Consider the following 20,679-nt stretch of genomic DNA (forward strand, 5'->3'; position numbering starts at 1 on the left):
TTCCGAAAAATGCTGATGGCTGCTGATGGTTATTGCTTTAGGACATCAGGCGTTCAAGGACGCAACCGTTGGCAGAACGAAACGCAAAACGGATCACACAAACATGGGAACAAGTAACGCAGGAAACTATTCACAAGCAAAAGGCACAATGTAGCATCATGTTGTCTTCAGCTGACAATACTAATGATAATGATGATGTTGTTGTTGTTGATGATGATGATGATGATGAGCTTCTAGGAATGCTGCTTCACCTGTCTTGCGTTGTAAAATTTTCACCAACACGAACAAACACATTATTTGCCGCTTTGTTTTGCAGATTTTTCTGCCACTGTGGTGTTTTCCAGCTCCATCCAAGTAAGAAACCATTGAGAGCATGTCGCTACGATGTTTCACCGACAAGTGGCTTCATGAGAGTCATTAAAAGTAGTGCCTTTTGCCCTAGATGGACGGTAACAACCCCGCACCGAGCGCGAGCGACAGCTCTCACGCTAGATGAAAAGCCATGCCATCGGCAAAGGTAACTTTGTCGCTAAAGATGCTCCCGTGCTTAAATAATGCTTGCTTGAGAAGGGGCAAAGTGCACTGTCACACTTGCCCTCATTATTCTGGTGACACTTTGGTACGAAGTTTTACATCATTTTTGTCTAACTACAGTCCTCTACCGTCACGCCCGCCTATGTTTCGCTCGCGGGAAGGATTTTCAATTGAGCTACGTGCCTTGTTCTTGTTGTACTGATGAAGATGCTACTTATGTCTAGTGTGCTTCGTGTCGCTATAAGAGCTTGTCTGTACGATATGTTCATGGCATGTGCCTGGCCTCATTCATAATGCTAACATTATGGGAAAACAAATGTAAAAATGAAATTACTTTCCATTAATGGTACCGGCGGGGCAAAGCTGAGTACCAGAAACTCTTTACAGCAGGAAAATAACTTTATGTTTACCTCAGGTTAATGCACATGCTAACTTCTTCTTCTTCTTTGGCTCAACAACCGATGCCGGTCAAGGCCTGCCAACACACTTGTGGGGTTGGCTTTCAGTGACTTATTGATTTCCCCCCATAGCAGGATAGTCAGTCCTACATATGGCGGCACGGTCTATTTGGGGCTTGAACCCATGACGGGTATGTTGTTAAGTCGTACGAGTTGACGACTGTACCATGAGACCGGCTAACGACCATACCATGTTGAAAACACCGGTTCTCGTCCGACATGCTAACTAGATAAAGCTTATTTCACAATGAAATATCGCTGAGTGCACTTTACCGAACAGTCGTCGATATATTTGAGTCGAGGAAGCAAAAATGGATGGCATATATCTGCAAAGAAAGGTCGAGAGATCTTCTGCCAGTAAATCAATTTGTCGGGAACACGCAAATTAAACCATGCGATGATATTAAGCCGCAGACTGTATTTGAATTTAAGCTTGAAAGTAGTTTACCAACACTCTTATCATTCATATTTATCCTGGTTTCGACAAACATCATCCGCGCTTCTTTAGAAGATCCATAGAAACATGCTTGAGCTACAGTCCATGTTGTATACACTATTTTAAAATTGTAGATGCAGCATATGATTCTTGAATTGATAATAAATAAAAATTTCAAAATGTGATATAAATTTCACAAATAATGTCGTATAAAATGATGATTATTCAGTGAGTCATTCGTACAAAAAGACGTTATTACGTCGTTACATTACATTACACGATATTGTCAGTTACCAGCTGTACCTGTACCATCTGCAGCGAACATTCGAATCAACATCTAATTCCTACTCCACCTAACATATGTGAACAGTTTTCTATCCCCTAGCAATCATTCACAAATTCTACATATATTCAGGAAAAATAACTACCCACCTTTCCTCATGATGCATTAATGTTTAGTTCACCGTTGACTGTACGACCCTTCAAGAGCACTGGCAGAGAAGAAGCCAATCTCTTCAGCTACAGACCCCCCTATTGATCGCCGGGTCGAACAGCTCGACAGCCTCAGCCCTCTGGCACGCTCGCTCGCACTGTCAGGAGCAGCGTTACCAGTTTCCCGGAAACTTCGCCTTTCCAAGCCAAACACCCAGCACCGTCTTCGAAAGGGGTGCGCCTCATGTGTGGTGCGGTGTTGAAGAAAAACTTTTTCCCCAGCCAAAACTTGCTCTTGCCACTGCTTCCGGCAGTTTTTATCCCCATTCCCGCTGTAACGTACATAAATTGTGGCTTCTTTTTCATCTTCTGCCGCTCAAAGTTTGGTCTACAGCGTCCCGTTGGAAGGTTTGGCGCTCTCGACCCCGCAGACTTCTTGGCGGATGCACATCATATATTCTGTTCAAACACGGCACACAGGGCAAGTGCAAGGAGGAAGTTGTGACATTCCCCTTCTTCAACACACTCACACACACCCACATTCACACCCATGCGTACAGGTATTTGTATATACCGCATCGTTTAAGCGAGTGGGCAGTGAGATGATAATTGAATTGTAATTGAGTTTTGTCCTGAAACTGGCCAAACCAACGTCCCGAGTCCACAAGGCTGCGGCGGTAGCAGTTTGTAAGTGTTAACTACGAGCTCGTGCTGGTCCTGGTGCGTGACACGGCACAGGGTGTTGTTGGGTGCCGTGCTTTTCAAGGGCGTCAAACAGTGTAAGCGGTGTGATCAGAAAGCACTGCTCCATGTTACGCTGTGGCAGAAGGGAAAAAAAAGGAGGAGAGGGCAAAATTTATTATCCTGATTAAACGGCACCGGCCGGTTGCACGTGATCGGAAAGCGAAAGCATCGTGTACAGGTGTGCGATGGGAGCAGCACACTCAAGACACGCCGCCGCCGTGCTAGAATGACAAGCGTTCGCAGTGGCCGGAATGTGGAAAGAAAACTGCTCATTTCATTTCGCCCATCCCGTAAAGCGATGTTTCGGACGAGTTAATGTTCGAGGAACTGGTTTCCTTCTGCTCAAGAGGGTCTCTTTGCCCCGATAAAATCATACAATTTCGCACATAATTACATTTATTTGCACGAAATCAACATGGCGTACGTGCGGCGGCGCGGTCCCAAGCCAGTGAACAATGAACATCCAATAAATAAAGCTCGGGATCATGCCCTGCCGCCGGAAGGTTTCGGCCTTCCACGCGGACCTCGTCAGCTGGGCTGTAATGTGATGTGAAGAAGGAAGTAGGTAATTACGCTGCTGGAGTAACATTATTTTGAGCTAATTAATTTATGAGTTCTCACTCATTCCATCACACTTTCGCTCGCTTACTCCAGCAGAGAAATTAAATCATGATTAGTGTCTTTCGGGCACTAAATCTTATCGTCTGTGTTTCGCAACGATTCTACCATCTCAAATAGATGTGCACTTCTTATTTCTTGGACAAGGAATCTTCGTCTTCGTGTTTTTTTTCTCCTTTAAGCATCAAAAACAATATCTAAAGAAATTCTAGCTTTTTTGTATTCTATCATTCCAATGAAACCGAAATCCTGCACGAAGCACACAAAAAGCTGCATTGCAAACATCCACATCCTTTTCTTATTTGCATGTCGTTGCCACCGCTCCTGCCTGCTTGTATTCCCGACAGTTGTTGCACCGTATAAATAATACATGAGCTGCACGGATCATATTTAACCGAGTTACAAACTAAGCGTGGCTCCAACTTTTCGAAACGCTTCGCTCCCCCGAGAGGTCGTGTGTCAAGCGGAAACATTAAGCTCAGGGCTAACCCTACCGCCACCCAGGTGATGAGCACATGCTGAAGCACTGAGGAAAACTTTTGCTTCTCCAACGAACAGTGCGCAACAATGAGCGGCAATGAGTTCGATCGTGAGTGCGGATGCAATTTGCTTTCGTCCCCCCACAATGGCTTGCAATATAAAATAAAAGTTTGCTGCTGGCGTTCTTCGCTTGCGTCACCAATGTCGGTTACAAGCTGTCTCGTCTCGTGTAGTCCCGTCCGTACCTGGTATTCATTATGCATCCTCATTAGCGGGTTTACCGGTACATCGTGGCAGGGCAAATTAAGAACACCCGCTCTAAATGAGCCCGGTTCGATTTCTCCGACCACCGCCGACACTGAACTTAATGCTTCGCTTTGCGTGGAAAACTTTCCAGACTAAAGTTTTCCACTGCCTCTCGCCTCCCGTACTCCCGCGGCCGATTAGCACGAACGCCCGGTGCATCGATAAGCAACTACAGCACCGTGGCCGACTCACCCCGGGGCGAATAAATATCTACTGCCGGTCTCAGTTTTTCCAGTTCATAGCTTTACCCGGAATTGACTGTACTGTTCAGTGCCGCTTCAGATCCGACCAACAGATTACAGGCTCGGGTCACCGACTCATACCGATCGGGCGGCACTGTCGGTCAAGGGAGGGTCGGTTTTGTGCCGTAAATGGTCCCCGTGGTTACACTTGGAAATTATACCCTCGGCCGCATAAGTACGAAAACAAAAACCACTCAAACAAACCCACATCACCATCTGTGTGCACTCACTCGCTCTCTCTCTCTCGCTCCCTTTGGCCCTATGGTCGGTTAGTCGATCGGATAATAGTATCCCAAAAAACCCCACACCTAACTCGGCCTGGGCAACAACCGACGACGATGGTTTCGATGATAAGAAACGGCCCGAAAGACATCCAAACCAAAACTCATTTCCCACAGCCCGGCCGGTTGCTTCCTTTGTTTCCTCCCGTACTGCCCACGCGACTGCTTTGAACCGCACTTAGGAGCAGATTTGCCGTCTTCTCGAACCACCTCACCCACCACTCCATAGCAACAACAACAACAACCAAAACAGCTGCCGTTTTCGCTCAAGTGCCTGTGGTTGGCTCGGCTTCACTCGGCTACTACAGGCTGGTGCGCCCCGAAAAAGATCGTGCGATGGTATTTCCTCCGTTCTCCATTTTCTTACAGCAAAACCCGTAGATACGTCGACTCATTTCAGTCCCAGTAGCCAGTAGCCCAGTCCAGGGCTAGCAATCCTTTAAGAGGCATTATCTTCCATTCGCCGGACCACCGACAATCCTTCCCCACTCCAAACGGACGACAGCAGGCAGCCGGCCGTTTCATCACTCAACCATGGCTGTGTTTACAATTGTCACTTTGTTCCTGGAAGCTTTCAAGAAGAGTCGCACACCGTATTGAACGACCGGTCGCCTTTTCGAAACCCAATGGATACGAGGCAGCAGCAGCAGCAGCGGCAACAACAACGAAATACTCTTTTGCTCCTACACTGACCACCCTACCGAACGGATCACACACTTGGGAAAGTTTTCTACCAGCCGGAAGTGAGCGAAAAAGAAAGATCGCGTAAAACCCTAGCCGACTGAGCGTACCGTACCCGGCACATCTGTTGTCGAGTGAGGTATTTCGGGCTGTATCTGTTTGGTTCGCTTACACCTTCGGTAAGCAGCACTCACGTTTACCCACCGACCGGTGACAGCTTGAACACCCCATTCAAGCAGACGTACAATGAAAGTTTTTCACCAAACATCCAAGCACACTACATGGACAGTGTTGGGCTCTATCCGGCGTGTGCCTTTGTGTACTTGCTTTGGTTCACACGTAGCATGTCCAATACTTTCAAATGCTGCTATAAAACATCACTATAAACGTAAAAACGCTGCTTTCGCTTAAACTCGAGCAATTTCGTTCGAGTGTAAAGCCGTGTCTTATGCATAATTCCCGCCACAGTGCACAGTGCAACTTGCTTGCCGGTCGGCCAGAGATTGCAAATGTGTGCAATGTGAAAAATTGTTTTCATTCTCTTTAGCAACCTTCGAAAACATACGTTTTTCGATACCAGATCCATTAAATATTTATAGTGACCTAATTTTCTATCCTCTCATCGGAAAAAAAGAAAGAATGACAGCACGTGCAATCATTCGTAAAGCTTTATTATCCAAATCCACACCCAAAACCAAAAGCAAAACAGTAATTCATTTCTAGCTCCTAAAACATTAATAAAAAAAATAAACGACACTCGCCAACGCACTGGTCAGCCGCAGCGCGGGCGGTTCATAAAATTGCCGCTCACGTACCGGGAGCACTCAGGCGTAGCAATTAAATATACTATCACCACGAGGAGCACGGGACCACACACCGATAGTGGATGCGAGCGATAGTGCATCACAGACTAAACTATTTATCGCTCGCGGGGTTGCGACGATGTGCAATTTATACGATGGTTTATAAAAATAGTGATGCATAGCAAAGCCCACCAAATGTAGACCGTGGTAGTGGCTGCGTATGTTGTTGTTGATGATATTTTTTCTGTTTTATTTTTATTTTTTGTTTGTTCGTTTCCACTTTAAAACGTAATGCAATCGTGTTTGCGCTACCGAACCAATCAGCAAACACATATATAAAAATGATCGATTTCAATTCCAAGTGACAGGCCGCAAGAAAACACACAACCGCTGGGGACACGTCGGTGGCCAAGCTTATTTTTTCATTCTGCTGTTTTGTTTTGCTGTGTTGCTTTGTTCGCATTTACACGGGAACGTTTTGTTAAGCTCTGCTGCATCACAAACTGGGCGCGGGTTTGCAATGAGCGCCTCGAAGCTGCAGTACGCTCATTCGCACTTTTTATATCTATTTGCTGTTTGACATGCCGCTCGACCGTTACATAGACGTGATCATGTTCGTTTTGTTTTCATGCCTTGGTGCAGGCAGCAACAGCCGTTAAGCACGGTAGTGGGACAATTATTTACGTTTCCATCATTTATACGTTTCACCAGGCGCCTCCATTGTTCTTCTTAACAGGGGCAACAGTGGTGCATTGTTTTAGTATGAATGACACGAAAAATCGCTTTTATTTGACATTCTTTTCTATGCGAGATGCTTGCACTGTAAATACGCTCGTAAATTTGTCGTAAAATAATGGAAAAATATGAAAAGCAAACAAATAAACATGTTTTTAACTCAAAACCCAATCGTGAACTAACTCATATTAAGCTTTAATCCTATTTTTGTTACAGTGATAAGCAACATTCATTAGTCTGTTATTCTCATAGCTCATTTGGGCCTATGTTTGCACTTATTATCAAATTTATAAAAATGAATTTCATGCTATCATTTACACTAGCTTCATGCTAGTAAAATCATTAGTCCAATCGTTGCATGCGATGATTCATAAAAATGTCAAAGTTGTACCATTAATCTTGCAACTAGCTCAACAACCTAAATCACCACTGACCGCACAAACCACTGCAACGCTCTAATGGGGACAATTTTCCCTGCCACAGAAGAAACCCGCACCGTTACCGAACCGAACGGTCTGAGGTACATTTATGCAAAATCAGTTATCGGTGCGGTTAGTAGCGTGCTGCAATAAACAGCCGTCAGACGTCAACCTTACAACGCTGCAAAAACCTGCCTTTCGTGGCAAAATTCTTTACAGCCAAGCGTGTTGGTACCGTTTTGCCAAAAAGCCAACCATTCGAGCGTGCGAGCACGGTAAAGGTTGGAGGAGCGAGGTCCTCTACACCCCAAGCAGCGAACGAAACTCGAATAGAGTCGCAAGCGCAAGCCGGGCATCGTTTGGCCGGGCTCAATCACGTACAGTTTATTATCGCTATTAACACGAAGTGTTGCCATATTTATAGGGTAATGCCATGTCGACGCAGAGCAGCTGCCATCGTCCTTAATTTTCTCCCCCGGAGTGGAAAACCGCGTAATGGGCTTTCTGTTCCGTACTCGAACAGCAACGCTGCTGGTGGGAAAGCAGCACACACAAAAAAGCCAACATAACAAAAAAAGGTTTCGATGCATTTCTCCACGCAGTTATATGCACCATCATTCACAGGCGACGGTGGGTGGGAGGCAGGAGGTGTCGTTTTCCTTCCTAGCAGTTCACTCAATTACTTACATCACAAACCAGTTCCGAATAGTTGGGCAAATCGGCTCTATTTGCTAAGCTAAATTGCTATAAATTTTCCCCAAACGCACCGCCAATGCACCAGCGTAGCCAATATAATCAGGCTCGATACGCTACGAACGCTGCATTTGTGCAGTGCCGGTCCCGCCGGGCAGTTCCGGATTGCCATTTTCTGCTTTTCCTCGTGCTCCATGTTCCACTTGGGCTAACAAAAAAGGGAAGCCCGTGCCCAGTGCTAATAAATATTCAACAGCATTAAAAGACAGCGTGCTCGTGCACGAACTGGTCGGGCAGGCCAGCCGGCCAGCCGGGGTTCCAACGCTACCGCAGGAAAGTGTTTGCATTAGCAATGCATAAATAAAAATTGAATTGACCACCAACGCAACCGCGCCGGGGCGATCGCGCGTATCATGAAAATCGGAGCGACCAGCTGTACCCGTCCGGTGACCCGCGTTACGTGTTATCGCTCTTGTACATGGTCTTCTCCGATCGTTTCCCCGGCACTGCAATACCATCATCCCCAAGCCGACGAACAGTGCACTCTTGTGCACGAACGCATCTTCACAATGGCGCCAGCCCCGGACCGTATCCTCACTCTACGCTACACTCGCGTGGTAAATTTGGTAAGCGATCGGCAAAGGCTAACTAGTTAATCCTTTCCTCGGAAATTTCCGGCACACCTCCACCACGGTTGGTTCCGGTCAATTTCACAACCGACAGATTTCTACCATTTTCCTACCGGCGTTTGTCCACCCACCACCAGCACCAGCAGTCGTATCCCTCTATCGGCGCGGTCGGCGATTTTGAGCCGCGGATGCTCGATTGCAGGCGTTATAAATTTTACTTTGCCAAATTTATCTGGCCTCGATCGGGGAGGGCCCGGACAAAAAGAGAACCCGTGAAAGGAAGTGAAAGGAAAATCGGACCAAATGGAACCGATTGAATGCGCCCACTCCAGCTCCGGAGTGAGTCCCGTGGATTATATGGCACGGAACGAAACCAAACCAATCATCGTCGGGCGTTCCAAGTACGTTATTCTTGGGGAAGAAGAGAAAGGAATTTTTACATTTAATTCAGTGTGCATGCTGGCGGGTTTTCCACCGGCTGTTTTCGACGACCTGTTTCTGTCGGAAAAGTTTGATACATTCATCATCGGTAGATATACTGTGTGTTCTGTGTGTTTTATGGGTATTTGAAGGCAATCACATCTAAATGCAGTATATAATGTACGCCAATTGCTATCGTTTTAATTGCCAAAAATCGTTGTAAAAATACATACAGAAGAGATTTTTATTTTATTCATCAAACGTTCATAGCGGATTGTGAGTCATGTTTAAATAGTGACTTTTGAGAAAAATATATTTTAAGATCGAACACACTTTTCGCATCAAATCTTTACTCCGTAACATATCCTCCCATGCATCGTTACAAGCCTTCAATCTCTTGTGAGATAGATTTGCCATAAATAATGGCAAGATTCATACCTCTGCTATAATGCTTCATAATAGCAGATCACTAAGAAGTGGTGGCACAAGATGTGCTTATAGCGAGAACAATTTGATTAGCGATGTATGTAATTTAGCTAGCACCGTTCCATTAATGTTAAGCAAACTCATCTTGATTGTTGCACATTAATCGACAATTATAGCAGTTATGTCATTTTTTTTAATTTCATAAGTCATTTGTAAATGAAAAGGTCACTATTTTATGTTGGCGAACAATTACCAGTACACACTCGATTAAAGTTGGCACCAAAACACCATTTATAGCCATAATAAATACCCAGGTAAGGCTACACCCAAGGCCTTTATACTGCAACCGTAAAATTGTAATGTCTAACGAAAAATATAAAGTTCCATGTTTCAATGTGAATGATATTTTGTCAGACATGAAACTGTCAAGAGTGAATAAACCATGTATTTGGGTTCATTACAACGAATACTTAAACAATTCAATGAATTGCAAATATTGAAACAACTCAACAACACAATTTGCGTCGAACATTCCTTGAAAAATATGCATTAACGTGCATGAAAAAACAAACCTTACAAAGTAATGAGCAAAACTTCCCGCGCAAAATTATCCTCCCTGCTGTTGCGTAAGGCACAAACATTCTTTCCAATCACTTTTTACATTCCACTCGACAGCCTGTGCCCGCAAGTGGCAAATTGGGTGGCAGTTGGATTAGGATGTCTTTTGCTTCCTTAGCATTTCCAATATCAAAAACTTTCACGCTGCAAACTACACTACTCGAACAAATTTTCCACCAGCTTATGAAAGCTTATCATCTAGGCCAGGCAACCAGCAGAAGGCGCAAAGTGGCAAAATTGCGTGAGCCGCCCGTCTCGCCGGGCATCCACGATTGCAACTCAATCAAAGTTTATCCGTTTCTAAAGCAATGTTCATAAACAAGCGTCAGTGCCAAACGATGGGTTTTTTGCTGTTGTTGTTGCTGTTTGTGTATTGTTGCTTTGCCCGCACCACACGGAAGTGCTTCCCCCGAGAACCTGAAACCTTCCATCACAATCACCATCGCACGGCCAACAGCGGTAATCCATTTATAATTCCTCTGAGATGTTTTCCTTTCCGGACATTATCACCTTGTTTCTGACATACCTTACCGTTCCAACTCCCGAGATGGACCTTCACCAAACATTCGCTCGGAATCGTGAAGGTTGGCAGCCAGCACTGACGACTCCTCATGTACGCACCAACGGCATGGGTACCGCAATCGCTCCGAAACACCTCCCTTCGTAACTTATGTCAAACAAATTTAGAAAATTTCAGCCCTGTCACTCAATTCATTCCCCCCAGTGACTATTTATTGCCTCGGCCGCCGTACCAAGCTGCCCGAGCTGGTCCCGCGTTGGTGGAAATGAAATTTTCTACGAAATAAAACTTTCGGCCTATCTCCCCGAGGGCGCCACAAACCAATTCTTCACACGCACACCTACGCACACGCATTCCGGTCCGTAAATAGTCTGCTGTCGTGACCGACGCCGTGGAACATAGCAAACCGAGCCCAGTTTGGGATTTTGGTTTGTTTTGTTGATCCACCCACCCAACATGTCCAGGCATACATCCAACTACCCCACTGCAGGACCATAATATGGAAAGGACGGGATGGTTAGAGCAGGACAAGTTTTGATCCAATCTAATCAGAGAGTTCATACGGACCCCAAAGATGTGATAACTCTGGCGTGTACGTTCCACAGGGAGAGCGAAACAACAACAAAAACCCCAAAACGTTCGGAAGCATGTGGCAGGAAAAGCATGGTCCAAACGATTGGTTTATTGGCACTGCCAACGGGTGGCCAGCTAGTGCCAATCGTAGCCGTTGCAAGTTGGCGAGCACAGTCATGTCAAGCGCCAGAACCCAAACACGAACCGACAAGCCCGTGTTTATGTTCTGCAAAGCATAACTTCGAAAAATGAACTCCACGACAGGCCTGGCGGAAGATCTTATCGTGCATCGCCAAGGCGTTTGTGGGCTGTGGAAAAATAAACAACATCGAATGCCCTAAACCGTTGGGAAATTGTGACAACGATGACGAAAGAGAAGAAGCTACCAAAGAGACGGAAGAAGCGGCATGATCTTCAACCGAACCGGGTCTGGAAAAACGTCACCGAAAACAACCGAATATGAGCGTCGAAAATAAATAGCTGACCTTGTTTCCCCTCTGTGTTATCCACTCCTGTGCGAGAGGACGATGATGCCCACCGGTCCTTTGTTGACCGCCCATCAAACCCCTCGTTGCCACGGTAACCGATGGAATGGGCAATGAAGTGGCAAGAACGATGATAAATCACGGCAAATATTTCATTAGAAAAAGGGCAACCCAGTTCCATGTCGCGCGCCGAGCATCGCGTGAAGGTGCCCACGGTCAAGCCCACGAACGTGAAAACGTTAAAGAAAGGGGAGAAGAAGAAAAAGGCGAACCATTTGTCGATCGTCTCCACTCACAGGGTTTCTCACTTCCAGTGTGCGCTGTGTGTGACGCGGTCCAAACGCTCGGGAGAAGTTCTTGCACACCCAACATACCACGTGCAGCACGTGCTTCCTGTGTACCACCATCTTAGTAACCCCCACGTGGCACAATTCCATTGTCCGAGTAACGGTAAGGCAACGCGGCAAGGTGATGATGGTCGCGCACCAGCAGGAGGTCTGTCACCGTTGTGAGTCTATTGTTTTGTGCTATTTTCCCCAAAGCACTTTCATTCACCACTGTTTCTCTGCTTAACTTCCCCCATCATCCACCGTGAACAGCTAGCCTTTTGATTGGCCCGGAGCATAGATACCGACACAAAGCACGGTGTGCGCTGCGAGACTTCTGTTTTAATTCCGGTACCATAAATAGCATCCTTATTTTCCGCTTCCGCTGCGCTCCGGTATCCTGAAGACAGAGCAGCTTTTCCCTTTTTTCCTGCCCGCTTTAAACTAGCGGACAACATAAAGGCGAACCGTTTCGAACCGGTCCTTTAGAACGCCCATTCGGTACCGCCAGTAGTACAACCATCGTTCTGCGACGCAGGGCGGGAAGAAATCGAGAAGGACAAAAAGGCAAACCGAATGGCGGCTCCTAATTGGATCGATTTGAGATAAACTTCAATCGAAAACAAAAGGTACGTAATAAATGATTCTCCCATGACAAACGACCGACAGCACCCACCACTGGCGAAGGGACAGGACGGTGTTCGGGTCTGGAAATGGACGCAGCTGGTAAAATTAGAGCCCGCTTCCGATTCTGGACTGATTGTGATTGTGCGAACTGCGCACGGTGCCATGGTAAGTGAATGAATTTCGATTGATGAGCATTTAAAACTCACTCTCTGTCCTACACACACATACACTAATTTCCCCTCTTCTCTGTGTGGAAAACACTGCTTATCTCATTTGCTTGTAGCAGATGTATTTTCATCGGAAAAACCTCGTTTCCGGTGTTTGCGTGCCTTCGTACAGATAATTATGTATGAGGCAAACTCTTACCCAAATCGCATTCCAGCGAAAGTAATTATATCCATATGCTTTTTCAGTGTATGTTGCTGTTGTTTGCTTCCCGTTCGAACAAGATGCAAACCAGCAACCGGGTCAAACCGCACAAGAAAGGTCACGGGGATACATCCGGGCGGACGAATAATTAATTACTGTAAACCAAACCTTTGAATGATTAATGACGAAACGCTCCTGTCGGGAAAACCCCACCGAGCCGACAAATATTTGATTTGTTTGTTAAAAATTAAAGTCCATTATGGGCACGGCAAAACGAGCAATAAAACGACCTAAAGTTCAACAGCGCGGACAAGATAATAAATGTAAGGAAGGATCATAGCAAGCACACATCCCAACAGCACATTCTTCCTGAGACCTAAATAACCTGCCGTTTTGTGTATGCGTGTGCAGCTGCAAAATCATGATACCCTGTGGACATTGTAAGCTCGCTCACACACATTACGCACCCATGAGGGGGCAGGTAATTTAATTATTACTTCCACCATGTGTAGCTGCTATCCAGCCTCGGCAGCCTGTACGGCAAGCCATTATGAAATTATTAATAAAAAACAAGCGCACACAGGACAATAAAAGCAGCTTCAAACGCTTCCACCCGCGTCCACTGCAGCAACATGGTCGCCAGTGTTTGTTTACCATTCATTACACCGGATCAATATTGTTAACGACTTTTTACACGCCATTTTATGAACGGCACTACTTCAAAGCCTCGGTCAAGTTTATGTTTTACCTCGTTTTTCGAATCGCTCAACTGGAACGGGGAACCCACACAAACAAACACGCACACACATTCGCGCGCGCACTCAGGATGCAATGGGATTCCTAACACCAGCCACCATCCGCAAACATCGCAGACCGCGGGCGAAAGGAAGGATGCCGTGGATGGCACAGCTGCAGCCGGGCGAACCAGATGCGCCACCGGACATGATTACTTCCGCCGGTCGAAGTCTAATTATGGTCGAGATTATAAATTTTGTTCTCGTTCGTTCGCCCGCTCTCGCTTTTCCACTCTGGGCTTGTGGGTGGAGGAAACGCTAATGATCCGATGGCGAAAAGGGTACCGGGCAGTGTGGTCAGGATGGAAACGCTGCACACAAAGCGGGTGTGAGCGAGCACGGGCGAGCAAAAACAAAAAAGCACGCTGACGGTCGAAGCAGGATGGTGAAAATGCTTGTTGTACGATCAAACTTTCGCCCCGCTCGAGCCAACTCGTCGCTTCGGGTTCCAACCCGACGGAACTGACAGTGAAGCAGTCCGTTGCTGGGGACGCGGATCTAGCTGGTTGCCTGGTCGCTGGAGGGACAGATAAATTTCCGAGCAGCGCAGAAACACGAACGGGACCAAACAGAAAAGGCAGGTTCAATGGGTTTGCACGTTTGGTAATCATCAAAATAATTAATTACGAGCGGTAAAATTTTAATAAACCATACTCGGAATGGTTCTGATCGGGAGAGAAAGTTTTTTTTTTGACGGGGTTTGAGAAAGGAGGATGGAAAAGCTCAGGATAATTAAAATCCTGGAATCGATTTACAACGAGCAATAAGGGGACAAAGGATCGACATTCTATTAATATCAACTGTCATGATGCAGCCCCTCTATAGCGAATGTTACATGCTTACCTTAGGTTTTGTTGCTTGAGTTAAGATTTAATCCTTAATTCATGGAACTTTTGTAAAAAAATATTTTCAATGTAAACTGACACTGACAGCTTTTCTATACACTTTTTGCTTTATCTTTATTCAAAGATGTAAGATTTTTTTTTTGTGGTTGTGCTGATGAAGCTGTCTAAATGCTCTGGAGGGTAATGCTGCAACGGGGAGCAAAAATAATATTTCGATCAGTCGTACGTCGACTATTCCTTCCCATCAGGAAGGATTAAATCCATTCCTGGAAACGGTGCGCTGCCGCTAGCGTATGACACAAATTTACACCACACTAAACATCAATCGCACACGATCCGCTTGCAATCAGTTATAATCACATCGCCCGGCATTGTACCGGGCGTCTCCACCGCGTTTCCGGCTAGCGCGTATCAAACGCTAATGACATTTGCTTTCCCGACCCGACCGTAATGAGTCGATCCGTGCACTAAGCGTGCACTGCACCGTGACACACATGCACTTGCCTTACCGCCCTTTGTCGCCCGTTCACTGGCACAGTGCAATATGCACAGACCGGCAAAATCACGCGACCCACAAGCGACACAAACACACACCACACCGTGAGAGAGTGCTGGAAAGCAGTGGGAAGTAAATTAACGACGATTGACAAGCGCACCGGGTCGAACGGTGGATAGCACGGAATGTGCACGAAAGCAACAGCTACCGGCTCTTGATCAAACAAGGTTCAAGACGGCACCAAGAACTTCTGCTTCGTTGCGTTTTGCACGGGCCAATAAGAACGGATAAGTTGAGGCGGTTGAGATGGGAACGAAACGTGTGGGAGAGCTCGGTTAGGAAATGGCAGGCGGAGAAAAAGAGGAAGTGAGGGAAGGTACAAATCTACCAGAAATATCTTTGCCCGGAACCGTGGGTGCTTGCAAACTTGCTTTCTGCTCTTTTTCTTCTAGTTGGCTTTAGCCTATCTGTACACAAACACCTAACACTCACTGATGTGCACACATACACACACACATACACACACATAGACACTTATACATATCTGTACGCATGCATACGTTCCAAGGTGCGGAGAAAGCTTTGCCTCTCGGTCGTCAGCGACAGCGCGCTTTCCTTTCCACTCCGATAACGTTCACGGTGAAATGAACTGACCCCGTCACTCCGGCAGACACACAGAACACGACACGAAAACACTGACAGACGGATAGACAGATGGACAGGTTTGCCAAAAGAGAAGGAGAAAAACACAACAACAAGAACAACGGGCTGAGGCAAACCCCTGCGCACCTAGTCGCTTGATTACCGCAGGCCGAAAACCGCGTGATCCTTATAGCGCACCCTTCACTCGCGCTGCGTTAGCGCGTGTGATACGAAATTCGTTACGCTCTTGCCGCACAAGATACGACGACCGTTTCTGTGCACGTCCCGACATAAACTGGAGCCCGAGCGAAAGGTTCTAGCCCGATGGTACTAGCATGCGTTTTTCCAGTTACTTTTTTTTTCATCAAAACACACACGGCTGTAAGCTCACAGCATACGGCTTCGGTTCCGGACTCGGACAAAAAGGAGCAAATACCGAGACGCTGTCTATGCCGCGTTCGGGTCGCTACCGTTCGCCGGTTGATGATGATACAAATTGCGTTAGCGGTATTCGTTCACTGGGGAGGGATGTGATGTTGCACGTAGTTGGGTTGTTGTGCGCATGTTCCAATGGAAGGCGGTTTCTGAAACCTTACAGCCCGCAAGGTGAGGTTTGTTTACGAAATTCATACCCGTAGCAGACAGAGAAGGTATATTAACAGGGCCGCCTAAGGATTTAGCCGCTTGGCGGCAGGATTGCACAACCGCGGGCGGCTAAAGTAGAGTATTGGCTGGGGAAATGTTCACCGAGTTCATTGTTGGGGCAAAGCATGGGCGGCTATGAAGATGCTTTAGCAGTTTTAGCAGGAGGAAGAAGAAAACAGGAATGAGAATTAAAGAAAGACGAGTTCAAGCATCAAAAACGTTAAAACGTTAAGACATATTTCAAGGTTCCAGATTTCCTGCATTCAAACCATATCATTTGCCTTCTTTATTGATTCTTGTTATTGTCATAAGAGTCTTATTCTTTGCCCTTTAATGAACGTTTTATATTCATATTCAGCTGTTTAGTAGATTAACATACTACATATTTGACACACTTTTTAGTAGTTTGACAAAATATAAAAGATTCATAACGTACAGAAATTAAAAATGATACAAATGAAACTATTGAACGGTTACAGATAAAAGAACCTTTCAAACATATTTGTTTTTATTATTATTTTTTATTGTTTTCAGGCAGGCAGTTTTAAACCTCTGTGCTACCGATGCTATTCATGTCGTGTAGTTTATCATGTTTCAAATCATTAATGAAAACGAATAACTATGTTGATTTTGCCTACGGTTCCCGGTAGACCGGCCCACTCACTGATAACGGTGCATGGTCCGGCACAAAATGCAATACCAATTTGCAACATGTTACTTATGCTTTTTCTGTTTTTATTTTATCTTCTGCTTAATTCTTTCCCACCTGTGAATAGGTTCGTTCGTACCAAGCGCAAACGGTAGTTTCTATTTCACGTATTAAAATTTTGTTTACCTTTCCTCGTGCCTTTGCGCCGGCACCCAACGTGCGTTTGAACGCTTTGCAATGCTAAACCCCTTCTGCTTACGAAATAACGGTAGGCGCGCATGATAATATCGCATTCATCGCACCGAAGGGATTATCCACCATCCAAACGCTATCCTACCCAACGCTGACCAGAGCACACACATATATGTGAAATCATTATAATGAACAAACAAGCGTGCGTAGGATGAGTGGGCTAACAGCCGAAACATGGAAATATGATGGTACATGCGACGGATACGGTTGTGTTCTTTTTTATTGCACTCTGTACATATTCAATTCCCACGGCACCTCTATCTTGTCTGGTTCTATTTTCACGTACCAGTTTTCCAGCGCATTTTTTGCCCAATCCTGTTTTTTTTTTTGTCCCATAATAATTGCGTTGATGACGTTTAATCTATTTACTCCCAAAATATTCTCTTCCAAGCGGACGCGTTCCATCTACCCAGTTTTACATCGCCTTTTGGTGCTGGTCGTTTCAGGTGAGATAACGGCAGCATGGTTGTATGGTAGATTGTTTGCACGTGAAAACAAAAAACAAAACATTATTACCACCATCAAATTCGTGGAACATGTCACTACATACCATTCATTAGTTCAACAAGCGCTTGTGAGGGCTGGTGTGTTTTAGACCCCTTGCCACAACCTCAACATATTTACGTATCTGTTGGCTAATGAATCGTGAAAGCGGGTTTTTACTGCAAGAGATTTTTTGGCGTTGATGTTGGAAGTGTAAATTACTTTACATTTTGTTTCAAATTATCTCTAGCTGTTGAAGGGGAGTGGGATTTAAAAATTCTATAAGCCTTTTTCTGCATTCTATTTCACTCAGATAAAACTACATGTTAAATATAAACTATTTCAAATGAGCTAATAATTCCAATATAATTTTCCCTTAAAAAGTATGTTAGCCTATCCAAGAATGCTTGTGATATTTTGTCATTTTAAATTTCTGATGCTTTTTAGTAGCAAAACAATATACTAAAGAAAATACCATTTCACTAGTTATTGCTCCCATTTATTTACCTTAAATCAACGTAACGTGTCACATTCCCATCAATGTTTAAAGCTAAAAAAAAACAGAAACGCAACAGTGCAACGATGTAAATATCATTGGAACATCAACGTTGCAGTATCCCGAAAAGAAACAAAAACTGTTCACAATTAAATAATATTATTACATCTCTATGATAGTCTCTCGTGTGGGCAGTCCAACGATGGAACTTTTTAACATATCATACGACTTTTAACATTTCGTTTGCTGCATCCGTGGTGCACATAGGACTCCCACAGCAGCTGACCCACATAGTTTCAAACTGTAGCTAAATCAAATTATGCATATCCATCACGCTGGTGCACAGGCAAACCTAACCCTTATCTTGCCCACTCTCGTAACTCGCCCAGCCAGGCCAAAGGCAGGCAGTGAAACATGCTTCAGCCGCACGAGCACCAGGCGTCAACCATAAATGCAATCATACACTCGGCTTTGGCACCGAGATCAAATGAAATTTTTAACCTTTTCACAACCTCAAACACAACCTTCACGCATGCAGCGTTCGGCGAATGAGACAGAGATGCCGGAGAAGGGAGAGCACAGTTTCATACACTTTTAGTAGATAATTCAATCAGCATAGTAGAAGGATGCAGCGCGTAAAGTATTGCAGCAATATTGTATTAGACTCCCACCGGTTCTATGCTCGCAGTGCATGTTTAATCGTGAAATTTCGTTAATTTAAAACCTCACAACTATCCACCAGCCTTTCTTTCTCAACGCCGTAAAACAATGCAACGCAGTCCGTTCGGTTTTGTCGCGCACCGTTCACAACAATCGCAACCCGAACGCACAGGGCGTACGCGGGTCAATATTTATTCGAGCTTCGAGCGACGAAAGGGGAAAGGAAGAAGGGCTTAAAAGGTTTAACGATTTTAATATTGCAACACTAGCCCTACCGGATCGCGGGTAGTGTAAACACGATGAACCGTCGACGCTGTCAGAGCGCGATTGCATGCCAGTACGGTCAACACTGGAAGGTCATTGCCAGGGATGTGTTTGCGTATGTGTGTGTGCCTTGGGTGGCCTCATTTTATTCAAGCGGCTGATCACAATCAGGATGTCAGAAATCTGTAATCGAATCGTTGCAAACCCCGTGCAAAGGGGTCCCCCGGCTGAACTCTGCCCTGCACAATGGCCGAGCTTGTTTTAATGAGTTTTATGATCAATGATCGTACCCCCGCGGGAATGTTGGACAGCAAGTCTATGCACACACTCACACACTCGCAAATGCACGCACATGGAAGCACCGGCAACACACAAGCATAAAAAATGCAATTGCTACTGTTGACTGTATGGGCCCGGCTGTACTGCCATGTTGTTGTTGTTTGATCTTGGTAATTGATTTCGATCCTACACACACGCGCGAGAACACCCTTACAATGGTACAAGGTACACAGGCGCTCACACAACAAGCGTAGCTAGTAATCATCCGACGCTGGGTATCGGGACAGTATGACTGGCACGTAGTCATCGTACTGGGCGATGAAGAAATTGCCCGCCACCGGGCTGCCCAAGCTGTAGTGTCGGGCGAAATCTCGCGTACAGAAGCGTATCCGTGGCGTCCGATTTCTGTGAACAGACGAGATCGAGGGAAGGAAGGAACGTTAAAACCAGCTTCAATCCAATGCCATGCCAAAGCGGGATAATCCCCATCGCTTCAACTGCACTCAGACGTACTTGCTCGATGCCCGCGGTGCCTGCGAGTAGTCGTTCCACGATTGCTGCCGAAACACCAGAAAGATGTACCGATGGAAGCCAACGCCCGACCGGGGAAAGACCGGAATGTACTCGAACAGCGTGTCACCGTTCTGGACGTGGCGCCCGGGGACGTTCCCAACGAGCCAGTGGGCAAACTCACGGTTCCACGGCTCCATGCGGCTCGGCGAGTCCGGATCGGTCATGATGAGCGTGTAGAGTGCGGTCGGGTCCGCGTACCACTCCACCTTCGGTTCCTCGCGCACCTCCGCCGGCGACAGTTCCTTGCCCGCGTCCACCAGCTTCTTCCCCCGGTACACTACCTTCGCGAACGCGTCCGGTGCGCGGTCGACCAGCATCGGCACGATGTCATGCTCGGCAAAGAACTGCCCAATGTCCACCTGCATGTCTCTGCACCGGCCGGTCGCTCGTAAGACACTGACGGGCTGTGGTCGCAAAACCAGACCAGAAACACACACAACACCACACCGACGGAGCCGATAAGCGCCCTCACTTGGTGTCTATCTGTTGACGGCCAGCCCTATCACAAACCGATAACTCCGGTAAAGGTTAGCCAAGTGAGCAAAGCAAAGCGTCGAACGTACACACTCAGCGCCTACTATCAGCAGAGGACTGTCATAATAAGCAGCATCCGCGTGACGCCCCGGGAATGATAACCGCACAATAACAACCCTTAAACGCACTGCGCACTTGAGCGCGATGAGTGGGAATAATTCAACTGCAATAGAATGGTTCGGGCGGGCGCGTTCACACATTCAAACACTTAC

The 20,679-nt window shown here is 46.1% G+C and overlaps 2 protein-coding genes across 13 annotated transcripts in view; both read right to left on the minus strand.

The window, feature by feature from the left end:
- The window catches only part of LOC121603531 (cadherin-87A), a 133,932-nt gene that overhangs the window by 83,949 nt on the left and 29,304 nt on the right, over positions 1 to 20,679 (minus strand). Inside the window, exons 1-2 of one of the 12 annotated variants that reach the window (XM_041932384.1) lie at positions 15,796 to 15,930; positions 14,493 to 14,680 (exon numbers count right to left, since the gene is read on the minus strand). The exons of 10 other annotated variants lie outside the window; for them this stretch is intronic. The gene's annotated coding sequence lies outside the window, so the exon portion shown is untranslated. Of the gene's footprint in view, positions 1 to 14,492; positions 14,681 to 15,779; positions 15,931 to 20,679 lie in introns of those variants that run through there. One more of the 12 variants, XM_041932383.1, reaches the window with a different exon arrangement.
- Positions 18,941 to 20,491, minus strand: LOC121603533 (protein D2-like). The gene is made up of 2 exons (XM_041932386.1): positions 19,874 to 20,491; positions 18,941 to 19,765 (listed from the first exon to the last, which is right to left on the minus strand). Exons 1-2 carry the CDS (start codon positions 20,296 to 20,298, stop codon positions 19,615 to 19,617), a joined length of 576 nt encoding a protein of 191 aa, XP_041788320.1. The 5' UTR covers positions 20,299 to 20,491; the 3' UTR covers positions 18,941 to 19,614.

Source organism: Anopheles merus, chromosome 2R, assembly GCF_017562075.2.
Source record: "Anopheles merus strain MAF chromosome 2R, AmerM5.1, whole genome shotgun sequence".
Lineage (NCBI taxonomy): Eukaryota > Metazoa > Arthropoda > Insecta > Diptera > Culicidae > Anopheles > Anopheles merus.